Here is a 26,205-nt window from a genome sequence, read left to right as displayed (position 1 = left end):
GCTGTGGATTTGTCATGAAAGTGAAAGTCAGTCAGTCGTGTCCAACTCTTTGCAACCCCATAGAATTCTCCAGGCCAGAATACTAGAGTAGGTAGCCTTTCCCTTCTCCAAGGGATCTTCCTAACCCAGGGATTGAACCCAGGTCTCCCATATTGCAGGTGGATTCTTTACCAGCTGAGCCACCAGGGAAACTGTGGATTTGTCGTATATGCCCTTTATTATACTGAGGTACATTCCTTCTCGGAGAAGGCAATGGCACCCCACTCCAGTACTCTTGCCTGGAAAATCCCATGGACGGAGGAGCCTGGTAGGCTACAGTCCATGGGGTCACTAAGAGTCGGACACGACTGAGTGACTTCACTTTCACTTTTCCTTTTCATGCACTGGAGAAGGAAATGGCAACCCACTCCAGTATTCTTGCCTGGAGAATCCCAGGGACGGCGGAGCCTGATGGGCTGCCGTCTATGGGGTCGCACAGAGTCGGACACGACTGAAGCGACTTAGCAGCAGCAGCAGCACATTCCTTCTATACACATTTTATAGAACTGTTGCATCAATTGAGATGATCATATGATTTTAATCCATTATTTTGTTAATGGGATGAATCACATTGATTGATTTGTGGGTGTCAAACCATCTTTGCATTCCTGGAATAAATCACACTTGATTATGGTGTATGATCCTCTTAATGTACAACTGAAGTATCCAAAGGAGATTGGTTCTAAGATATGCCACGGATACCAAACCCTGCCATATACTCAAGTCCCATAGTTGGCCCTCCATATCCATGGTTCCACATCAGTGGATTCAGCCAACTGTATACCATATAGTGTTGTCTTCACTATAGGGGAAAAAGCCATGTATAAGTGGATCCATGAAGTTCAAAACCTGTGCTTTCAAGGGTCAACTGTATTGTTTATTTGGTTTACTAATATTTTGGTGAGAACTTTTGCATCTATGCTCATCAGAGACATACCCTGTAATTTTCTTGGTGTTTCCTGATTTGCAGATTCAAGTAATGTCAGCCTCATAAAATGAGTTGAGGCATTCTCTCCTCTTCAATTTTTTGGGAGAATTTGAGGAGAATTTCAATGCTTGGTAGAATTAACAGTGAAGCAGTCTGGTTCTGGATTTTGTTTTTTGGAATATTTTTTATTACTGTCTCAATCTTCTTCCTGTTGATCTGTTTACTCAGATTTGCTTTTTCTTTATGATTCAACCTTGGAAGATTGTACGGTATGATTGAAAAAACTGCCCATTGCCTCTAGGTTGTCCAATCTGCTAGTGTATAGCAGTTCATATTTACAACCCATCGTATTTCTGTGGTAGCCACTGCTACTTCTCTTCTTTCATTTCCGGTTTTTATTACCAGTTTTCTCTTGTTTCCTAGCGAGTCTAGCTGAAGGTTCACCAACACTTAGCACTGCCGTCTTTTGTTTCCTGGTTGCTCTATATCTCCACTGTTTCTTTTTCCTGGTTTTTCTGTCTGCCACTTTAGTTTGGTAATTTTCCATGAGATTTTTCTCAGTTTCCTTTTTAAAAAAAAATTTTTTTTTTCATGTCTCTGCTCTAGATTTGTGTTTACCATGAGGTTTGTATAAAATGTCGCATAGATAAAACAGCCCTTTTGTCTCCGGATAGCTCTTACCTTCACTTGCTTACATGGGCCCCTTCCTTTCCTTCTCCCACTTTTGTATTTTGTTGTCTCAAATTATCCCTTTGATGTTGTGTGTATTACCAAATTGAAGTAGCCATAGTTCTATTTTGTTTTATTTCTTACTGTTTCCCGCCAAACCTTTATCCAATAATTGAATGTTTTACAATGTATTTTGATAGGGTTGCAATTTCCTGATACTATTTATCACCTTAGTCATACTTTCGTGCATTCTGCCTTTTTGTTTTAGGAGAAGAGCTCCTTTCAACATTTCTTATAAACCAGGTTTAGTGGTAATGAACTCTAGGTAAGACTTTATTTCTGCTTCATATTTGAGGAATAGCTCTGCTGAGTGTAGTATTATTGGCTGACACTTTTCATATTTCAGGATTTTGAGTGTGTTATCCCTTTCTCTCCAGGTATGTAGAGTTTCTGCTGAGAAATCTGCTGATGGTCGAATGTGGGTTCTTTTGAAGGTTACCATCCTTTTTCTCCCTAGATGCCTTTAACATTGTTGGGGGGGGGGGTTGTTTTGGTTTTTTTGCATTTACTTTGGAGAATTTTAATATAATGGGTCTTCAGTTCAGTTCAGTCATGTCTGAGTCTGCGACCCCATGGACTGCAGCACGCCAGGCCTCCCTGTCCATCACCAACTCCAGAAGCTTGTTCAAACTCATGTCCACTGAGTCGGTGATGCCATCCAACCATCTCATCCTCTGTCATCCCCTTCTCCTCTCACCTTCAATCTTTCCCAGCATCAGGGTCTTTTCAAATGAGTCAGCTCTTCGCATAAGGTGGCCAAAGTTTTGGAGTTTCAGCTTCAGCATCAGTCCTTCCAAAGAATACCCAGGACTGATCTCCTTTAGGATGGACTGGTTGGATCTCCTTGCAGTCCAAGGGACTCTCAAGAGTCTTCTCCAACACCACAGTTCAAAAAGCATCAATAATGTGTCTTGGAGAAGGTCATTTTGCATTGAGGTTCTCTTAGCTTTGTGTAACCAATTCCTTCCCCAGGCTGGGGAAGTTCTCAGTTGTTATTTCTTTAATTAAACTCTCTGCTCCCATTTCCCTCTCTTCTCCATGTGGGATAGCCAGTATTCTAATGTCGCCCATACTAATAGAAATGGTTATTTCTCACAGAATTTAAGATCTTAAAGCTCTCTCCTCTTCTAACTGTACCATTTCTAGATTTCTGTCTTTGGAATTGCTAGTTCTCTCTTCCATATAGTCTGCTCAACTTCCAATTTTTTCGAGAGAATTCATCTTCTTTATTGATTTAACTTCAGAATTTGTTTGGTTCTTTCTTAGAGTTTCAATCTCTGCGGTAAAGTATTGCCTCTGTTCTTTAATTCTATTCCTGAGCTCCCAGAACTGCCTTTCTGAGTTTCCTTGTAGCCCCCCACATTTCTTCATGACAGCTGTCTTACAGTAGGGGGCACAAGAGCACAAGTTTCCGGCTTGTCCCACCTGAGCTGCCTCTGGTGTATCTGAGAGTTGGCATTTCCACTTTCCACCACCCAAGTGACAGGTACCACCCAGTCCAACCACCCAGTCCGCCAGATGTAACTGTCTGTGCCTGCAGGGTTACTGATGCCTTCATACTGCTGGAGTCAACGGGACCATCCCCTGGGAAACCAGGAGGTCAGGTGCCTCTGGCACTTTCAGAGTCTCCTGGGTGGCACGGTCTGCTGCCACTGGTGGGTGGGGGTGTGTGGAGGGAAGCCGGGGTCCAGGTGTCTCTACAGTGACCGGGCTACACAGGTCCTGCCACTGTGGGTACAGGGGGCGGGGCGGGGCTGGTGGGCACTCCCGAAGCTGCACAGATGTGGCTGCGGGCTGCACGGTCCCTGCTGCTGTCTCTGGGAGCTCTGCTGTCTCTGCCGAGCCCCTGACACCACTGGGCTCTGCGGCTACAGCTCAGACTGCAGCCAGGGCTCTCAGACCACAGCACGGCCTACCGTGTTCCCCCTCAGCCTCTCTGTGTGTTCCAAGACACCTGCCTTTAGGTGGACAGACATGAGGAATTCTCCAGCATCGAAGTGCTTTGGACAGAGGCACGTTTGCTGAGTTACAGATTTTTTTTAACTTGATGTAGATTAAAAGGGAGAGACAAAGGGAGTATCTCATATGGACATGATGATTTTTTAATTGGAAGACTTGATTTTTCCTCTTGAGTAAAGTGACTTCCTTATATATTAACTCCTTATCAAATAGACTTTTTGTAAATATTTTCTCCCATTCTGCTGGTGGCCTATTCATTTTGCTGGTACTTTCTTGCTACATAGAAGCTTTTCATAAATGCTTTTGTTGCTTATTTATTTTTGCTTTTGTTGCTTGAGTTTTGTGTCTTTTTCAAACACCACCGCCAAGAACAATGTCAAGGAGATTTTTTTATTCCTATGTTTTCTTCTAGTAGCTTTGCAGTTTCAGGTCTTACATTTAAGCTTTTTGTCCATTCCAGTTAATTTTCATGAGTGGTGTGAATCGTATTTCATCCTTTTGCAAAAGACCATTCTTGGCTTCCTTGTCAAATTTTAGTTGACCATATACTCATGGGTTTATTTCTGGGCTATCAATTCTGTTCCATTGAGCTAGGTGTCTGGTTCTAAGCCAGTATCATACTGTTTTGATTATCACAGCTTTGCAATAAATTTTAAAATCAGGAAGTGTGATGCATCTAGATTTGCTCTACTTTCTCAGAATTATTTTGGCTATTTGGGGTCTTTGTGATTCCACGTGAATTTTAGGCTTGTTTTTCTGTTTCTGAGAAAAATGCCATTGGAATTTTGATAGAAATTGCATTAAATCAATAGATGGCTTTTAGCAGTAAGGACATGTTAAAAATATTAACTATTCCATTTCATTAGCACAGAATGCCTTTCCATTTTTTTGTGTCTTCTTCAGTTCCTTTCATCGGTGTCTTATAATTTTCAGTGTACAGGTCTTTCGCTTTTTGGTCAAATTTGTTTTTAAGGATTTTAATTTTTATGATATTGTATATGGGATTACTATCTTTCTTTTTCAAATAGTTCATCATTAGTGTATAGAAACAAAATATATTTTACTAAATTCGCCTATTAGTTCTATTAGTTTCTTGGTATTATTTTTATTATTCTCTACATATAATATCATGTCCTCCACAAACAGAGGCAACTTGACTTCTCCTTTCCCATTAGGATGCCTTTAATTTCTGGCAGGTGTAATTTTACCTAAATAAAGAAACATTAAGTAAAATTCACATTAGCATAGAATAAACCAAGAATTCAAACTAAAATAGCTGTCAAAATATGGAGAGATGTTCAATTTCATGCATAATTAGAGAAATAAAAATTTATACTAGCTATCATTTCTACCTACCAGATGAATAAAATTCATAAGTTTGAAAACATAACCTCTTGCCTAGATCAAGTAGAAGCTGGTAGTTTCACGTATTCCTGCTAGATACACAAAATGGTACAATGGCTATAAGGGAAATTTATATTTATATTGACAATATATAGCAACACTACAAAGACATTTACACTTTGACCCAGAAATGACCTAGAAATTTTCAGAAATGTGTCTTAAAGAATTGGGATGAGGTCAATCCTCATCCCAATAGCCAAGAAGGGCAGTACCAAAGAATATGCTAACCATCAGACAATTGGACTCATCTCCCATGCTAGTTCCTTCAGTTCAGTTCAGTCACTCAGTTGTGTCCAACTCTTTGCGACCCCATGGATTACAGCACGCCAGGCTTCCCTGCCTATCACCAACTCCCAGAGTTTACTCAAACTCACGACCATTGAGTCGGTGATGCCACCCAACCAGCTCATCCTCTGTCGTCCCCTTCTCCTCCCGTCTTCAATCTTTCCCAGCATTAGGATCTTTTCAAATGAGTAAGCTCTTCGCATCAAGTGGCCAAAGTGTTGGAGTTTCAGCTTCAACATCAGTCCTTCCAATGAACACCCAAGACTGATCTCCTTTAGGATGGACTGGTTGGATCTCCTTGCAGTCCAAGGGACTCTCAAGAGTCTTCTCCAACATCACAGTTCAAAAGCATCAATTCTTCAGTGCTCAGCTTTCTTTATAGTCCAACTCTCACATCCATACATGACTACTGGAAAAACCACAGCCTTGACTAGAGGGACCTTTGTTGGTAAAGTAATGTCTCCGCTTTTTAATATGCTGTCTAGGTTAGTCATAACTTTCCTTCCAAGGAGTAAGCGTCTTTTAATTTCATGGTTGCAATCACCATCTGTAGTGATCTTTGAGCCCAGAAAAATAAAGTCAGCCACTGTTTCCACTGTTGCCCCATCTATTTGCCATGAAGTGATGGGACCAGATGCCATGATCTTAGGTTTCTGAATGTTGAGCTTTAAGCCAAACTTTTTCACTCTCCTCTTTCACTTTCATCAAGAGGCTCTTTAGTTCTTCACTTTCTGCCATAAAGGTGGTGTCATCTGCATATCTGAGGTTATTGATATTTCTTCCGGCAATCTCGATTCCAGCTTGTGCTTCCTCCAGCCCAGCATTTCTCATGATGTAGTCTGCATATAAGTTAAATAAGTACGGTAACAATATACAGCCTTGACGTACTCCTTTTCCTATTTGGAACCAGTCTGTTGTTCCATGTCCAGTTCTAACTGTTGCTTTCTGATCTGCATACAGATTTCTTAGGAGGCAGGTCAGGTGATCTGGTATTCGCATCTCTTGAAGAATTTTCCACAGTTTGTGGTGATCCACACAGTCAAAGGCTTTGGCATAGTCAATAAAGCAGAAACAGATGTTTTTCTGGAACTTTTTCACTTTTTCAATTATCCAACGGAAGTTGACAATATGATCTCCAGTTCCTCTGCCTTTTCTAAATCTAGCTTGAATATCTGGAAGTTCACGGTTCACATACTGTTGAAGATTGGGTTGGAAGATTTTGAGCATTACTTTGCTAGCATGTGAGATGAGTGCAATTGTGCAGTGGTTTGAGCATTCTTTGCCCTTTGTTTGGGATAGGAATGAAAACTGACCTTTTCCAGGCCTGTGATCACTGCTGAGTTTCCAAATTTCCTGGCATATTGAGTGCAGCACTTTCACAGCATCATCTTTCAGGATTTGAAATAGCTCAACTGGAATTCCATCACCTCCACTAGCTTTGTTTGTAGTGATGCTTCCTAAGGTCCACTTGACTTCACACTCCAGGATGTCTGGCTCTAGGTGAGTGATCACACCATCATGATAATCTGGGTCGTGAAGATCTTTTTTGTACAGTTCTTCTGTGTATTCTTGCTACCTCTTCTTAATATCTTCTGCTTCTATTAGGATCATACCATTTATGCCCTTTATCGAGCCCATCTTTGCATGAAATGTTCCCTTGGTATCTCTATTTTTCCTGAAGAGATTTCTAGTCTTCCCCATTCTACTGTTTTCCTCTATTTCTTTGCATTGATCACTGATGAAGGCTTTCTTATCTCTCCTTGCTATTCTTTGGAACTCTGCATTCAAATGAATGTATCTTTCCTTTTCTCCTTTGCTTTTCGCTTCTCTTCTTTTCACAACTATCTGTAAGGCCTCCTCAGACAACCATTTTGCCTTTTTTGCATTTCTTTTTCTTGGGGATGGTCTTGATCCCTGTCTCCTGTACAATGTCACAAACCTCTGTCTATAGTTCATCAGGCACTCTGTCTATCAGATCTAGTCCCTTAAATCTATTTCTCACTTCCACTGTATAATCATAAAGGATTTGATTTAGGTCATACTTGAGTGGTCTAGTGGTTTTCCCTACTTTTTTCAATTTAAGTCTTAATTTGGCAACATATAACACATGTAATAATTCCAAGTAAAAAGAACTGTAAACTAGCTGAATGGGCTGCTCCACAATAAGGGATAAAGAGACCACAGCAAGATGCGTAGTGACTCTAAAATCCCATCCCCCAGTGTAGTGACACACAGCTGTGAGGCATCTCACATGCCCAGAGTCTGTCTTTAATGATCAAAGGGTTTGTGCCCCACACTGGGCACCCCAACCCTTAGGACCTGCGCCAGAGAGACAAGGCCCCCAAATATCTGGCTTTAGAAACCAATGGGGCTTACATCTGATGGAGGGGGGGGCGCTGTGTAGATCTGAGGTCCTCCTATGAAGGGATTCAGGTGCAGATTCACTGGTTCCAGGAACCAGCACAGAGGCAAGTTTGAAAAGTGACTGGATTGTACCAGAAGGAGATTTGGCTGCTCGTCTGCTGGAGGGACAGATTAACTGGGGTTTTTCCTCCTGGTTTTCAGCACTGTGACCCCACGTTGCTGCTGCAAGCGGGCCAGCACACCATCCGTCTAGAGCCAAGAGCCTGCCCCACCCACAGTGCTCACCACAGGCCTCCCTAAATCGGGGGGCATGCCCCATTTCCGCCACTCCACCCCCGTGTTGGGGAACACGGCAGACATGCCCCAGCCCCGCACTCTCTCCTTCCGGCCTCCCTAAATCGGGGGCACAGCGTGCCCCTTCCCAGCACTCGCGCACAGTTGCCTAACGCTCTCCAAGAACAGCCTACACAAGGAGTCTTCAGAGGAGCTTTTGCTCCTGGCCCCATGGCACTCTTACCAGTCAGAAAGACAGTTCTGGGCAGAATATGACACCCAGGACACTACATAAAGAGCAAAGGGAAACATCCCCGATCTGCACATTGTAAAGTAATTAGCCCCCAACTAAAATAAATAAATTTATTAAAAAAAAAAAGAAAAAGACCCAATTAATCGTCCCGGACTTCAACCTGAATGGTAGGCTTCATGTCTGCAATACACCTAAAGGCTATGTAGGTTCTTTGGGAGCATAAGCAAGGAAACAGCATCTGCGTACCCTGCTGCGTCCTCACTACAGCATTCTGGTACCTCCCAGAAAGAAGCACGTGGATTCATCTGAAACCCCAATTCTTCCAACTGCTCCCAAGGGGACACCTCTGGAACTTGGTCTGGAGGTCAGCAGGGTATACGGTCGTTGTCCCGTAAGACTTCATATATCTATCTGATTACTTCAAAAGCTATTGTCTGAGAAACAGGCTTCCAATCAGCCTGAATCTAGGTGCTGACTGACAGCACTCCCTTTAGAACGCTGACAGGTCTTGGCACACTCTCCACAAGTGAGAGCTATCGAGAATAAATCAGGCTACTTAGACAAGCACATAGGACCCAGAGACGATCAAGAGCTGGACCACGTTTGAATGCGCACAGCCATCTCTTACATAAGGCCTCGTTCTTCAAGACTGGGAAAATGAGCTTTTTTATCTAATACACAGAAACAATTACAGAGTCAAGCAAAAGAAAAAAAAAAAAAAACAACAGGAATATATTCCAACCAAACGAGTAAGATGAAACCCCAGAGAAAGACCTTAACATAACAGATATGACTAAAATGTGTGATACAGAGTTAAAGAGATGCTTACTGAACTCCAAAGAAGAATGGATGAACACAGTGAGAGCTATAATGGATAGATAAAAGTATTTTAAAACATTACATGGAGGCCACAGAACCAAAGAACACAATAACTGAACTGAGAAACACACTAGACGGGTTCAACAGCCGACCAGAGAAACTAGAAATACACTAGAGGGGTTCAACAGCTGACCAGAGAAACTAGAAATACACTAGACAGGTTCAACAGCCGACCAGAGAAACTAGAAATACACTAGAGGGGTTCAACAGCCGACCAGAGAAACTAGAAATACACTAGACGGGTTCAACAGCCGACCAGATAAACTGGAATAACAAAACAGGCCCTGGAAGGGCAGCTCCACTCACCCAGACACGCAGCAAAAAGAAATGAGAATTTTAAAAAGTGAAGATAACAAGAGACCTATGAGCCTACATCAAGCAGAGTGACATTCACATTATAGGGGCCCAGAGGGAGAAAAGAGAAGAGGGGCAGAAAAATTATTTGAAAAAATAGTGACCATAAATGCCCACAACCTGGGGAAGAAAACATTCAGATCCAGGAAGCAAAGAAAGTGCCAAATAAGATGAACACAATAAATCAAAACATCAAAAAAGGTAAAGATAAAGAGAGAATCTTAAAAGCTGCAAGACAAAAACAACTTGTTGTATAAACAGGAACTCCCACAAGACCATCTGCTTATTTTCCAGGAGAAAGAAACTCTGCAAGTCAAAAGGGATAACACAACATATTTAAAGTTATGACAGGGGGAAACCTACAACCAAGCACACGCTATCATTCAGAATTGAAGGGGAGATTAAAAAAAAAGTCTTCTAAGCAAAAGCTAAAGGAGTTCATCAGGCTTCCCTGGTGGCTCAGTGGTAAAGAACGCATCTCCAATGCAGGAGATGCGGGTTCGAAAAGAGTCAGGAAGGTACCCTGGAGGAGGAAATGGCAACCCATTCCAGTATTCTTGCCTGGGAAATCCCATGGACAGAGGAGCCCAACAGGCTGCAGTCCATGGGGTTGCAAATGAGTTGGACACGACTTAGTGACTAAACAACAGTGGAAAAGGGTTCATCACCACTTAACAAAGCTCACAAGAAATGTTAATGGGTCTTCTTTAAGCTGAAAAGAACTGGCACTAACCAATGAAAAACATATTAGAGTAAAAACCTCACTGGTAAGAGCAAATATATGGTAAAAACAGTAGATTAACCACAACCACTGGTAAGAAGGTTAAAAAATAAAGTAGTAAAATTAATTAAAACTACATAATTAGTTAAAGGATACACAAAAAGATGTAAAATATGACATCAAAAACATAAAACATGACTGAGGGGAATAAAAATGCAAGTTTTCAGAATGTGTTCAAATTTAAGTTGCTACCAACTTAAACTAGACTTCTATATATATAGATCATTATATGTAAACCTCATGGTAACCACAAAAATATATATATGTACAGTAGATATACAAAAGATGAGAATGGAATCTAAACATAACACTAGAGAAATTCATCAAACCACAAGAGAAACGAGCAAGAGATGAAGAAAGGAACAGAGAGAAATGACAAAAACAGCCAGAAAACAAGCAACAGAATGACATAAGCACACACCTATTAATAACTACATACCTATTAATATTTACTATCAATGTAATTGAACTAAATTATCCAGTTAGAAGATACAGGTTGGCTGAATGGATAAATTTTTAAAAATTAAAAAATAAAAGACTAACTTATATGTTACCAAGAAGAGACTTAGTCCAGGTTTAAGGACACAAAGACTGAAAGCAGAGGGATGGAAAAGATATTCCATGAAAAGAAAGCTCGTACAGCTGTACTTAACATTAGACACGACAGACATTAAAACAAAGAACATAACAGAAGACAAAGAAGAGCACTGTATAATATAAAGGGGTCAATTCAACAAGAGGATATAACACTTGTAAATATTTACATACCTAACATAGGGACGCTTAAATATATAAGGCAACTATTAACAGACCTAAATGGAAAATTTGACAGCAATGCAATAACTGTTGGAGACGACCCCATTTACATCAATGGATAGACATCCACGCAGAAAATCAATAAGGAAATAACAGCTTGAAATGAAGCATTAGACCTGACCGGTTTGAGAGAAATACACAGAACATCCCAGCGCAAAGCAGCAGAACACACATTCTCCTCAAGGGCACGTGGAGCGTTCTCATGCTGGACCACAGACACACATTCTCCTCAAGGGCACGTGGAGCGTTCTCATGCTGGACCACAGACACACATTCTCCTCAAGGGCACGTGGAGCGTTCTCATGCTGGACCACAGACACACATTCTCCTCAAGGGCACGTGGAGCGTTCTCATGCTGGACCACAGGCTGGGCCACAGGCTGGGCCACAAAACAAGTCTCAATAAACTGCTTCAAATAATATCAAGCGATTTCTATCAAAATTCTAATGGCATTTTGCACACACTAGAATAAATAATTCTAAAATTTGTATGGGATCAAAGTCCCCAAATAGCCAAAGCAATCTTGAGGAAGGAAGGAAGGAAGGGAGGAATGAACAAAGCTGTGGGTATCATGCTCCCTGATTTCAAACTATACTAATGAAAACAGTATGATGCGGGCATAAGACACAGAGATCAATGGAACAGAATAAAGAGCCCAGAAATAAACCCACACATAAACGGGCAACTAATTTACAAGATTGCCAGGAAAAATATCAATAACCTCAGATATGCAGATGATACCACCCTGATGGCAGAAAGCAAAGAGGAACTGAAGAGCCTCTTGATGAAAGTGAAATAGGAAGGATGAAAAAGCTGGCTTAAAACTCAACATTCAGAAAACTAAGATCATAGTATCCGGTCCCATCACTTCATGGCAAATAGATGGGGAAACAATGGAAAGAGTGACAAACTTTATTTTCTTGGGCTCCAAAATCACTGCAGATGGTGACTGCAGCCATGAAATTAAAAGACGCCTGCTCCTTGGAAGAAAAGTTATGACCAACCTAGACAGTATATTAAAAAGCAGAGACATTACTTTGCCAACAAAGGTCCATTTAGTCAAAGCTGTGGTTTTTCCAGTAGTCATGTATGCATGTGAGAGTTGGACTATAAAGAAAGCTGAGAGCCAAAGAATTGATGCTTTTGAACTGTGGTGTTGGAGAAGACTCTTGAGAGTCCCTTGGACTGCAAGGAGATCCAACCAGTCCATCCTAAAGGAGACCAATCCAGAATATTCATTGGAAGGACTGATGCTGAAGCTGAAGCTCCAATACTTTGGCCACCTGATACGAAGAACTGTCTCATTTGAAAAGACCCTGATGCTGGGAAAGATTGAAGGCAGGAGAAGAAGGGGATGACAGAGGATGAGATGGTTGGATGGCATCACCAACTTGATGGACATGAATTTGAGTAAGCTCCAGGAGCTGGCGATGGACAGGGAGGGTCGCAAAGAGTCGGACACAACTGTGCAACTGAACTAAAGTGAATTTACAACAAAGCAGGCAAGAATATGCAATGGGAAAGAGCAATCTCTTTGATAAATAGTACTGGGAAAACCCAATAGTCACATGCAAGAGAATAAAACTGGATTACTATCTTACACCATACACAAAAATCAACTCAAAATGGATTAAAGACTTCAATGTAAGATCAGAAACCATAAAACTCCTAGAGGAACACATAGTCACTATGTTCCTTTTCATCACTCTTAGAGATATTTTTGGATCTGATTCAAAGGTAATGGCAACAAAGGCAAAAATAAACAAGACTACATCAAAAAGCTTCAGTACAGCAAAGGAAACCATCAACCAAACCAAAAGTCAACCTACAGAATAGGAGAAGATGTTTGCAAATCATACATCCAATAAAGCACCAATATCTAGAACATATAAAGAATTCATACAACTAAACAACAACAACAAAATCCAAGTCTAAAGCAGGCAGAGGTACATAAAAAGATGCTCATCATCACCAACTATTAGGGAAATGCAAATCAAAATCACAATGAGATATCAGCACATATTTGTCAGAATGGCCATTACCAAAAAGACAAGTATTGGAAATTTTTAAGAGAAAGAGGAACTCTTATACACTGTGAGTGAGAATGTAATTTAGTGCAGCCACTATGTAAAACAATATGAAAGTTCCTCAAATAATTAATAACATACCTCATATGGTACTAGAACCACATGATCTAGTTATTCCACTTCTGGATATTTATCTAAAGTAAACCAAAACACTAACTAAAAGCGATATATGCATCCTTATGTTCACTGTAACACTGTTTAAAACAGTCAGACATGGAAATAACCTAAGTGTCCATCAGGGATGAAGAGATAAAGAAGATGTGTACATGTACAAAACAGAGTATTTCTCAGTCATAAAAAAGAAGGAAATGCTGCCATTTATGACAACATGGATGGGCTGTGGGGCTATTATGCAAAGTGAAATGAGTCAGTCAGAGAAAGACCAACACCGTATGATTTCGCTTAAATGTGGAATCTAAAAAAACAAAACAAATGAACAAAGAAAACAAAACTCGCAGTAACAGACTGGTGGTTGTCCAAAGGAAAGAGGGTTCTGTTCGGGTGTTAGTGGAAAGGGTGAAGGGGTCAATTATATGTTGACAGATGACACCCAGACACTGTAATGATCACTTTACAGCGTACACCAGTTTTACTGGAATTAAAACAAACAAAATCTATCCTAACAAGAAAAAGAGGTGGGAAGGAAGGAAGGGAGGAAGGGAAAAAGGTTAACTCATTTGTCAAAAAAGGGACCAACTCTAAATAACTATGTAGTTTGTAACAGAGATTCAAAAGATATGAAATAAAAACTGACCAAACAGCAGGGAGAAACAGACATAGTCACAATTATAATCAGAGATTGCAACACCCCCTCTCAATAACTGATAGAACAGGAAGACAGAAATGAGTCAAGAAACTACTATCAACCATCCTGCGCTCACTGTCGTTTATAGAATACCGCAACAAGAGCAGAGTATACAGGGCACGTGAAAGCGTCACCAAGACAGACCACACTCTGGGCCATGAAACGAGTATCCATACATTTAAAAGGGTTCAAGTCATGTAAAATTAGATCTTGGAAAACAATGGAACTGAATTTGAAATAAATAACAAAAATAGCTCTTGAAAGAAAAAACTTCTTGGAAATTAAATAATAAACTTTTAAAAGACTACATGGGTCAAAGGAGAAATCAAAAGTGAAACTAAAATGTATTGTGAACTGAAAAAAATGAAAACAAACATAAGAGAATTTTTTGAAATGCAGCTAAAACAGTACTCAGAGAAAATGGAGAACACTACAGAAGAAGATGGTCTTAATCTCAACTTCTACTTTATTAATTCAGAGAAGAGAAAAGGAAGCCCAGATTAAATGGGAAAAAATTAATAGATTTCAGAGCAGAAATCAATGCAATAGAAAACAGAATATCAATAGAGACAATGAATGAAATAAAAAACTGGTTCCCAGATAACATCAGTAAAACTGACAACTCTCTAGCTAGTCTAATCAGGGGAAAAAAAAAGACATAAATTACCAATGTCAGGAATGAAAGAGGTAAGACCACTACAGATTCACCAAATAGGAAAATGACAATAAGGCAAAATAATAAACAACACTAAAAATTAATGGACAACTTAGAAAAAAAATGAACAAATTCCCAAAAGACACCAAAGTTCACTCAAGAAGAAAAAGATAATCTGAATAGCTCTCTATTTTAAAAATTAAGTTTATAACTAGAAACCTTCTCCCAAAGAAAACTCTAGACCAAGATTATTTCACTGGTGAATTCTATCAAACATCTAAGCAAGAAATAAAACCAATTCTACATAAACTTCTTCAGAAAATTGAAGAACAGAAAATACTTCCCAACTTGTATAATGAAGCCAGCATTACTCTGATACCAAAACCAGACAATATTAAAAGAAAAGGGACTCTAGATCAAAATCCCTCAGCAACACTGATAAAAAAATTCTCCAAAAATTAATTTTTGGCAAACTGAATCCAGTGATATAAAAAAGGGATAATACAAAAAGATGAAGTGGGATTTAATGTAGGAATACAAGTTGCATTTTGTTGTTCTTTTTTTTTTTTTTTTAGCAATTTTCAAATGTTTCAAACACCTGAAAAATCAATGAATACACTTCAACATATTATCAAACTGAACAGAAAAAACAACATAATCATCTAAGCAGAAGACAGACCAGTTGACAAAATCCAATGTTAATGAAAAAAGTCTTAGCTAGGCAGGAATAGAAGGGAATTTTCACAAGCATATAGAAAATATCTACCAAAGTTAACATCATAACTAATACTGAAAGACAATGCTTTTCCCCTAAAATCAGGAACAAGACATAGATGTCTGCTGTCAATACTTCTATTGAATTTTGCACTGGGGGTTTCAGCTATTGTTAGAAGGCACGAAAAATAAATAAAAGATATCCAAATTGGAAAAAAACTAAAATTCTCTTTGTCTACAGATAATATAATCATCTGTGTAGAAAATTCAATGGAATCTATAAGGAAAGGGCAAATAAGTATGTTTTGCAAAGTTTACATTATGAGATTGACATATATAATAACAATGAACAGTGGAAAATGGAAAATTAGGAAAAATGCTACTTATAAGAACATCCCAAAATATGAAATACACATAAATCTGAAAGGTCTATACACTGAAAACTGTAAGATTATTCAGAAAAAGAAGATACACCATGTTTATGGTGAATATATAAAACTCCAATACAATATGGTGTATTGTAAAGCTCCAATACTGTTAAGATACACATTTTCCCTAAATTTACATATATATATATATATATATTTATTTAATGCATTCCAATAAAAATTCAGTAGCCTCTTTTTAAAAAATTGATGAGTTGTTCTAAAATACATATGGAAATGCACAGGAATTAAAATAGTCAAAACAATTTTGGGGAAAAAAGCACAAGGAGAAATTATACTATCTAACTTTGAGATTACTAGAAAGTCACAGTAATCAAAATAGTGTTACTGGTGGCATGGTAGACAAAGGAGTGAATGCAACAGGTCAAGTATGTAGAAACAGACTCACTCATTATGGGCAACTGATTTTCAACAAAATGAAACAGTAATTCAGTAAAGAAAGTTAATCCTTTCTAAAAATGTTGATGGAATAAATGGATATCCATTAACAAAAAAAATGACTTTATAACTTGTCCCATATACAAAACTTAACTAAAAATGGATCATAGACATAAATATAAAAGCTTAAAAGTATAAAACGTCCAGATGCAAACACAGGAGAAAACACCTTTGGACCAGGCAAAGATTTTGTTTTAGACGTAACACGAAAAACACAATGCTCTAAAGAAAATATTGATATATTGAACTTTACTTTTAGGTAGAATAAACAATGCATTTTCAGCATTAAGAGGAAAAGCTAACATACTCCTTGTTTTTCTTTGTGTTTCCAACCATTGTTCAACTATTATCTCTCAACATTTCCTCTTTGAAAGGTAACACTACCCACTTAAACCACTTCCTCTCCACCTATCACCCTTCCCTAGCCCCCTTTTCCATGCCCCTATTCTCCTGCCCTTTTTAATCATTTTGGCATTTGTCTCCATCTATCCCTCACCTAAATACCTGACACTTCAATATGCACGTTGATGATTCCTCCTTTGTCCTGACCTCACAAATCCTGAATCTTCTTACCCATTAGTCCTATCTCTTGTTCCTTCCAGTACCTTACTTTTCTAAAGAATATAATTCCAGTTAAACATAGAAAATAAAACATATGGCTATTTTTCCACTCCTTTCCAAAATCCCACTAAAATACAAGACAGTTCAAGTATAAATTTACGATAACAAAGAAGATAGAAAAGGCAACAATCACAGATAAGACATGCCAATAAAAATGTTAGAAAATATAATAAAAAGCAGGTAAGGGGTAACTGATCAGCATCAGGAAAAGCTGAAACACAAATGTTCTGCAAAGCAGTGGTCAAGAAGAAAAGGCCATGTGACAGGAGGGGGAACTGGAGGAAAGGGGTCAAAGAGGACAAACTTCTAGCAATACGACAAGTAAGCGCCAGGGGTGGTGCAGCATGGCGACCACGGCTCGCGCTGATGCATGAGATGGGGCGCTGTTAAGTGAGTACATTCTCAGAGTTCCTATCCAAAGGAGAAACTGTTTCTTTCCTCTTTAATGGGCCTTTCCTTGTGGATCAGCAGGTAACGAATCCACCTGCAATGCGGGAGACCTGGGTTCCATCCCTGGGTTGGGAAGAGCCCCTGGAGAAGGGAAAGGCTCCCCACTCCAGTTTTCTGGCCTGGAGAAGTCCATGGAGCTGTATTAGTCCATGGGCTCGCAAAGAGTTACAATCTATTGCAGTAATCATTTCAGAACATACATAAACCATCACGCTATAAACCTTAAATCTATTCACCAATGTATGTCAGTTATATCTCAATAAGACTCCAGGGGCAGGGAGAAGAAAAGACCAATCTACAGGGTCAGATAACTCCAGGAAAGCCAGAGAACTGGAGAAAGCTGAATGAAGGAAAAGGAGAGGGCGCTGAAACAGAAGGATCGGTGCAGGCTATACAAGGAACAGCCAGAATTCTAGCGCCTATTGCTCAGCCTGGAGACAAGCAACTATTCCTCCCTCAGAGCAGACAAAAACAAGCAGACAAAATTAACCAGAGAGCCTCTGGCTGCAGAGACACCAGGCAGCTTACCAAAACCAGGATTAACTAAAACATGACTCTTTGAACACTCAATCTACTCTCTCTACATATTCCCGTAACAGAGTAGTCAAACAAAATACGGGGCACCAGTTAAATGTGAATATCATATGAAAAATAGTCTTTAGTGCATGCATCCCTGGAGGAGGAAATGGCAACCCACTCCAGTATTCTTGCCTGGAGAATCCCATGGACAGAGGAGCCTGGCGGGCTACAGTCCATGGGGTCACAAAGAGTCGGACACGACTGAGCAACTAAACACACACACTCAATTATTGCATACAAATTTAACTGGTGATCTATATTTTAATTTGCTACATCCGGCAACCCTACCTTCAGACTAGAAACTAGAGAAATGTTCTTTGGGGAACCTCACTGGCCCAGGATGGAGAAGGCAATGGCACCCCACTCCAGTACTCTAGCCTGGAAAATCCCATGGACGGAGGAGCCTGGTAGGCTGCAGTCCATGGGGTCGCTAAGACTGAGCAACTTCACTTTCACTTTTACTTTCATGCATTGGGGAAGGAAATGGCAACCCACTCCAGAGTTTTGCCTGGAGAATCCCAGGGACGGCAGAGCCTGGTGGGCTGCCGTCTATGGGGTCGCACAGAGTCGGACACGACTGAAATGACTTAGCAGCAGCAACTGGCCCAGGAAAGGAAGTTAAAGATATTAACACTAGGAGTTCTCAGCAAAATCAAAGATCCTTAACAGATCACACACACCACACACACACATTCCCCATAAGAAACAGAGTTTCCTTTACAATTTACTCAAATCTTAAGACTCGTGAGTGCAAGAAACACACAAATTCTAACTTTCCGAGGTAAAATAAAATTTTCTTAACTTTGAATAAATACAGTGAAATCTGAAGTAAGACAATGGAAATAAATAGCAAAAATCCAAGAACTATTAAGGTGTGTAATATTTCATCTTTAATGCCTTCAAAGGATAATGAGCAGTGCAATATTGACCTTTATTTTTATACCCCTTAATTTTTAATTTTATATATTTTATAAGATGAATAATAATAATGTAATCTTTAAGTTAAAAAACCATATTGTTTATTCAAAGAATTTTATGTGTCATTAAATCATCAGTATATTAGCATTTTAGTAATGAAATGACAGCAAAGAACACCTACACGTTAAAATATTCCATGTGACTATACTAATGACTCACAGAAGAATTCAGGGAAGGTGAGTTATAAACTTTGTGCCAAAAGGATAAAACAGGAGGGCTCAAGGGACCCAAGGAAGTAGGGTACTTAAGAAAATAAAATTTGCAAGAAGGGTTCTCAAACCTGACTAATTATTAGAATAATCTGGACATCTATTGGGGAAAAAAAGATTTCAAAGCTCAAAAATTTCAGACCTAATGACCCAGAATATTGGGAGAGGGACCCAAATTTTACAGTTTCTGAAACTTTCCCCATCTGATTCTGATAGCCAGCAAGATTTTGGAACCACTGCTTTAGAATGCTGACTTAGGTGTGCTTATTCAATAGTATGATCTATTTGCTTTAAGGACAATTATGATGCTATAGACGATAAATGATGAAATTATTCTTCTTACCTGGGATACATTGCTGACATAATTCATTTGGATAGTACTTTCCTTATCAACTTGATTACAAAGGTTCTGTAAAGTAGATGCATATTCTTTATCACTTTTTATTCTCAGGGCCATGAATTTCTTCACTGTTTCCAGTAACCGTAATTCCCAGTCTTGCAATTTTAACACAGCTTCGTGTGAATTCTTCAGGTCACTCCCAAACCCCATTTTTGTAAGGCACTGTCTTATCCTCCACACTGCACAACTGAGCCTTCTAATCAGCACATATCTGTGTATGTAAACAAAAGGAAAAGAATCTTAAATCAAAAGGAAATTAATCTTCAAAGCAAAGTTATGGCCCATTTTTTTTGTGTGGAAAAAAAAAAAAATCACTATAACTGAATGTTTCCCCCCAAAGATCAGGAACAAGATGAGAACGTCCAATCTCGGCACTTGGATCCAACCTTGTTCTAGTCAGTACAATGAAGGAAATGAAACAGTTTCCATTGCAATCGGGAAGGAAGAAATAAAACTATGTTTATTTACAGATGATATGACACTGTATCTAGAAAATCCTAAGTACAATTTTATGAGTATTAGAACTAATAAATGAGCTCAGTAATATTACAGGGTACAAGATCAATATACAAGTATCAACTGTATTTCTATACTCTAGCAATGACCAATCTGAAAATAAAATTTAAAAACAATTCCATTTACAACAGCATCAAAAAGAATAAAATATTTAGGAATAAATTTTGCAAAATAAATACAAAACTTTACTCTTAAAATTATAAAACAATGTTGAAAAATTCAAAGAAAACCTAAATAAATGGAAAGAATCATTTCAACAGATCCAAAAGACTTAATATTGTTAAAGAGGCAATCCTGTTCAATTTGATCTACACATTTAACTCAATCCATAGTAAAACCTAAGCTAGCTTTCTTTTTTTTTTGCAGAGATTGATAAACTAATCCTAAAATTTACTTAGAAATGCAAGGGAACCAGAACAGTTGACCAAACAAAAAACCAAAACACCCTGAAGAGAAAGAACGAAGTCAGAGGACTCAGAGTTCAGTGCCACATCTATTCGACGCAGAGAGAAAAGGTCTTCTCTGCTACAGATGCTGGGACGATTGAATTCCACCTGCAAAAGACTTCAGCAAGATGCCTCCTTAGACCATATACAAAAAAATTACCTCGGAAGAAATCACCGATTCAAATAGAGCTAAAACTGTAAAACTCTCAGAAGAAAATAAACTAGTAAATCCGTGACCTTGGCTCAGACAATGGCTTCTAAATATGACACCAAAGTACAAGAAACAACATAAAAATATATAAATTTGGTTTGATCAAAATTAAAAACTTCTGTACTTCAAAGGCCAACATCAAGTAAGTGACGATGCCACAGAATGGGAGAAAATATTTATGAATTATGTATCTGATAAGGAGTATCTATCTGGATTATACAAAGATTTCTTAAACTCAGTAACAACATGACAAGCTAATTAAAATGGGCCAAAGACAGATATGACTAGACATTTCTCCAAATAAAATTTATAGATGTCCACTAAGCTCATGAAAAGATGTTCAGTATCACTGGCCATTAGGAAAATATCAATCAAAACCACAATGAGATACCATTTCATATCACTAAGATGTCTATAATAAAAAGATAATATCAAATGTTGGAGACTGTGAAGAAATCAGAACCATCATATATTGGTGGTATAAATTTAAAATAGGTACTTCCTCAAAAATTAAACACAGAGTTATCATATATGACCAAGAAATTCCACTCTTAGGCATATACTCAAGAGAAATAAAAACATATGCCCACACAAAAACTTGTATATGAGTATCTGCCAAATGTTCATCAACTGATGAATGGATAAATGAAACATAATACAACTATACAAGGAAATATTATTTGACAATGAAAAGGAATTGATACAAGGTACGGCATGGATAAACCTTGCAAACATTCTATGTGAAGAAATCAAACACAAAAGACTGACATGTTGTACTGTCTTCTTATATGAAATGTCCAACACCTACCTTTAGAGACATAAATCAGATTAGTATTTGACTAAAGCTGGCAAATGTGGGAAGAAATGAAGGGTGACTGCTAATGGGTAATAGGTTTCCTTTTGGGGTGAGGAGAGTGCTCCAAAATTGATTGTGGCAATGGTTGCACAACTCTGTGAACAATAAAAGCCACTAAACTGTACAATTTAAATGGGTGAATTCTTTAGCATATGGGTTATATCTCAAAGTTGTTTAAAAAATCACTAGAGCATAACTTATAATCATCTAAAGTCAGTGGGGCTTCCCTGGTGGCTTAAGAACGCTCCGTAAGGACGCTCTTCCACAGAAGCAATCACCACTGAGGAGTCTGTGTCTTGGTTAACACCGCCATTAATTAGGAAATGTAAAAGAGTTCATGCGCTCCCCTGGTAGCTCAGCTAGTACAGAATCTGCCTGCAATGCAGGAGACCCCGGTTCAATTCCTGGGTCGGGAAGATCCCCTGGAGAAGGCATAGGCTACCCACTCCAGTATTCTTGGGCTTCCTTGGTGTCCAGATGGTAAAGAATCTGCCTGCAATGTGGGAAGCCTGGGTTCAATCCCTGGGTTTGGAAGATCCCCTGGAGGAGTGGCAACCCACTCCAGTATTCTTGCCTGGAGAATCCCCATGGACAAAGGGGCCTGGCAGGTTACAGTCCATGGGGTCGCAAAGAGTCAGACACGACTGAGTGACTAAGCCCAAAGGTTAATTATCAGAAAATTACCCCAAATCTATTCCTGTTTGTTTGATATAAATCCTAAGAACTATAATAGAATTTATTTTCCCCTCCAGCCTCCTGGAATTTCAGGCAGTGCATGTTTCAGGGTCAGTTGAAAGAAATAAAGAAAACACATCTTTAATTTTTAGGTCTGGCTCATATCAGAAGTCAATTTAATTGAGCTGAAATCCTCTAGGCTAATCAGAAAAATGAGATTCTATCTCTCTAACTTCAGTGATACCATTTAAAATGATGATAAAACTGTGAGTTTTCCAAAGAGGAAGCAAATTTCAATTTTTTCCCAACTGAAAACTGTTCAGTTTTATGATCAAACAAGTGGGGGTTAGGAGGGAAAGATGGTGGGAAAATGCACTCCATCAAGGTTTCCAAAGTAGCAACCAGGACAGTAAATGGACCTTAACATAAATAAGTCAATACAAGTAAATGACTTATTCACTTTAATATCAAGTAGGATAATTCCAGGGGCTTCCTTGGTAGCTCAGTTGGTAAAGAATCCGCCTGCAATGCAGGAGACCCCAGTTCGATTCCTGGGTTGGGAAGATCTCCTGGAAAAGGGATAGGCTACCCAAATCAGTATTCATGGGCTTCCCTGGTGGCTCAGACAGTAAAGAATCTGTTTGCAATGCGGGAGACATGGGTTCGATCCCTGGGTTTGGAAGATCCCCTGGAGGAGGGCATGGCAACCCAGTCCAGTATTCTTGCCTGGAGAATCCCCATGGACAGAGGAGCCTGGTGGGCTACAGTCCATGGGGTCACAAAGAGTCGGACATGACTGTGCAACTAAGCGCATTACAGGATAATTCCAGTCTTTTCACTTTGTAGGCAGTAGCTTAAAAAATGTGCTTTGATAAACTGTATCAAAAGAAAATTTTGATAAAAAAGAAATTTTTTCTGTTATTTTACATATAGCTCAACTAAGTCTCAGTGAATACATACTCTATCTCATACTAGGTTTTCAATGGAAGAATAAGGAACATTTTTTTTCCAGACAAAGAAAGGTGAAACATTTTGCTTTTTTAAGAAACTATTTCTGAGACTGTGGTTCATTTTATTCTGTAACTTAGAATAAATATCACTTCTGCTTCTAAATGCATCTAGCTGTGGTCTAAGCTTTGACAATAATTTTTTTTCTCTCATTATTAGGAATTTCAAAAGAAAGATGAAGAGCTTAGATGAATAAAAATGGAAACAATCTGGCAGCTGAGAAACACTCCAGCCCACTCTAAGGGCTTGCTTATATACACCAATATTCTAGGTCAGGGCAAATATAAAATAATTTAATATATGGTACCATTCCTTGAAGAATGACAAATAAAAAATTTTATAAACAACTCCATAATTAACTGATTATATCTAATTATTAAATTAGTAGAGATGATAAATGGTTTAGGAATTAAAGGGAACGGTATCCCACAGATAATTATTCCATAGATGTCAAACAATGTATGTAAGACTATTCAATTCAGTAGTGTTTAGAATTTTTTTAAAAACTGGAAATATTAATTAAAAGGAATTGACTACATAAATTACAATCAAAGCTGCTATAGTTGATTGTAACTGAGAAATCCTAGGGAGTACCATTCAAATCTAGTCATGTGAATTTGTTCAGGATTCATTCTTCACAACTATATGTGGCAGATGCGATCGTGGCATATTCATTCAGTGGAGTACCATTCAGCCTTAACATAAAAAATGAGAAAATCTGTGTATTGATCTGAACTATCATCAAGAGCTATTACCAGAAAAAAGTAAGGTACAGAACTAGGTTTGTTTACAGTGCATAAAAAGAAAGCAGAAAAATAGAAATTAAATTTACTTGTAAGTGCATGAAATATTTCTAGAGGAACATACAGTGGCTGGCACACAGGAATGAAAGGAGACTTCATTATACACCCTTCTGAACATTTGAATTTTGTTTTAAGTGAACATAATGATATTCAAAAATTAATGAATTAAAGAATTTTTTCAAGAATCCTTCAAGCTAGGCATCAACAGTATAAGAATCAAGAACTTCCAGATGTACAAGGTGGGTTTAGAAAAGGCAGAGGAAACAGAGATCAAATTGCCAACATCCAGCAGATGACAGAACAGGAATTCCAGAAAAACTTCTACTTCTGCTTCACTGACTACACTAAAGCCTTTGACTGCGTGGATCACAACAAACTGTGAAAAATTCTTAAAAGTGATGGGAATACCAGGCCATCTTACATGCCTCCTGAGAAACTTGTATGCAGGTCAAGAAGCAGCACTTAGAAATGGACACAGAATAATGGATTGGTTCAAAATTGGGAAAGGAGTACATCAAGGTTATATATTGTCACCCTGCTTATTTAACTTATATGCAGAGTACATCATGAGAAATGCTGGGCTGGATGAAGTACAAGCTGGAATCAAGATTGCTGAGAGTAATACCAGTAACCTCAGATATGCAGATGACACTACCCTAAAGGCAGAAAGTGAAGAGGAACTGAAGAGTCTCTTGACAAGGGTGAAAAAGGAGAGTGAAAAAGTTGGCTTAAAACTCAACATTCAAAAAACTAAGATTATGACAACTGGTCCCATCACTTCATGGCAAATAGATGGGGAAAAAATACAGTGACAGACTTTATATTTTGGGATCCAAAATATCTACAGATGGTGACCAGTCACAAAAGTAAAAGATGCTTGCGCCTTGGATAAAAAGCTATGATAAACCTAGTGAAAGTGAAAGTCCTGCAGGTGTCCGACTCTTTGCGACCCCATGGACTATCCAGTCCATGGAATGCTCCAGGCCAGAATACTGGAGTGGGTAGCTGTTCCCTCCTCCAGGGGATCTTCCCAACCCAGGGATTGAACCCAAGTCTCCCACATTGCAAGCGGATTCTTTACCAGCTAAACCACAAGGGAAGCCCATGACAAACCTAGACAGCATACTAAAACGCAGAGACATTATTTTGCCAACAAAGGTCCATCTAGTCAAGGCTAAGGTTTTTCCAGTGGTCATGTATGGATGTGAGAGTTGGACTATAAAGAAAGCTGAGCGCCAAAGAATTGATGCTTTTGAACTGTGGTGTTGGAGAAGACTCTTGAGAGTCCCTTGGACTGCAAGGAGATCCAACCAGTCCATCCTAAAGGAAACCAATCCAGAATATTCATTGGAAGGACTGATGCTGAAGCTGAAGCTCCAATACTTTGGCCACCTGATACGAAGAACTGTCTCATTAGAAAAGACCCTGATGCTGGAAAAGATTGAAGGCAGGAGGAGAAGGAGACGACAGAGGATGAGATGGTTGATGGCATCACTGACTCAATGGACATGAGTTTGAGCTTACTATGGGAGACAGTAAAGGACAGGGAAGCCTGGCGTGCTGCAGTCATGGGGTGGCAGAGAGTTGGACACGGCTGAGCAACTGAACAACAACAAAAACTGTTTGATGAGAAAAAGAAAAAACTAATGAAAGCTGGAATAACCCAGGAAAGTTTCTTAGAAATGGCAAGATATGAGCTAAGATTTGAATAACTGTGATTTAGATTATGAAAGATCAAAAAGGAAGTGTATTTCAGGAAGCAATATAGAGAAAATACGTTAATAGGGGTGAAGTAAAAAAGAAATGTCTCCAAAATCAAGCTATATGTGGCAAACAGTGGCATGCCAATTTATCTCTTGCTATTCTAAAGTGAAGGAAACTAACAAGGCTCAAACTCCTTTAGTTAATTGGTGTTAAGGCAAAATGACAAAGTCATGAATGTGATGCAGTAAATGATTAACTTGCTGGTGCTAGTTATACAAGTGTGTTCAATTTGAAAAATTTCATAAAGCTGAGCATCTGTGATTTGTGTACTTTTCTATATGTTAGTTAATTAAAAGAGAGAAATATAGATTTTAATATGGAAGCTAGGTATAAAATAGATTGATGAGAGCAAAAATATAAAAAAAAAGACATAAGAAGGAAAACTAATAAGTCATTATAGCTATACAGCTTGAGAACTGAGGGTCTATCATTGACAATGTCAGTGAGAGGTAAAAAGAGGCTTGACCTGGTAAATGGATT

The 26,205-nt window shown here is 38.8% G+C and overlaps 1 protein-coding gene across 29 annotated transcripts in view; it reads right to left on the bottom strand.

Moving 5' to 3' along the window:
• The window catches only part of FER (FER tyrosine kinase), a 484,930-nt gene that overhangs the window by 383,314 nt on the left and 75,411 nt on the right, over positions 1-26,205 (bottom strand). For 28 of the 29 annotated variants that reach the window (XR_014058072.1, XR_014058074.1, XR_014058060.1 and 25 more), the window contains one exon: positions 19,390-19,657. The exons of the other annotated variant lie outside the window; for it this stretch is intronic. Coding sequence is in view for 10 of the 28 variants with exons in the window: in XM_081505338.1 (XP_081361464.1) it covers positions 19,390-19,596 (207 nt within the window). In the remaining 18 variants the exon portion in view is untranslated. The remainder of the gene's footprint in view (positions 1-19,389; positions 19,658-26,205) is intronic. 29 annotated transcript variants of the gene reach the window in all.

This window comes from Giraffa tippelskirchi, chromosome 6, assembly GCF_054371585.1.
Source record: "Giraffa tippelskirchi isolate mGirTip1 chromosome 6, T2T-mGirTip1v1.2.pri, whole genome shotgun sequence".
Classification (NCBI taxonomy): domain Eukaryota; kingdom Metazoa; phylum Chordata; class Mammalia; order Artiodactyla; family Giraffidae; genus Giraffa; species Giraffa tippelskirchi.
Note: the sequence above shows the minus strand (reverse complement) of the source record. Positions and strands in the feature narration are given on the sequence as shown.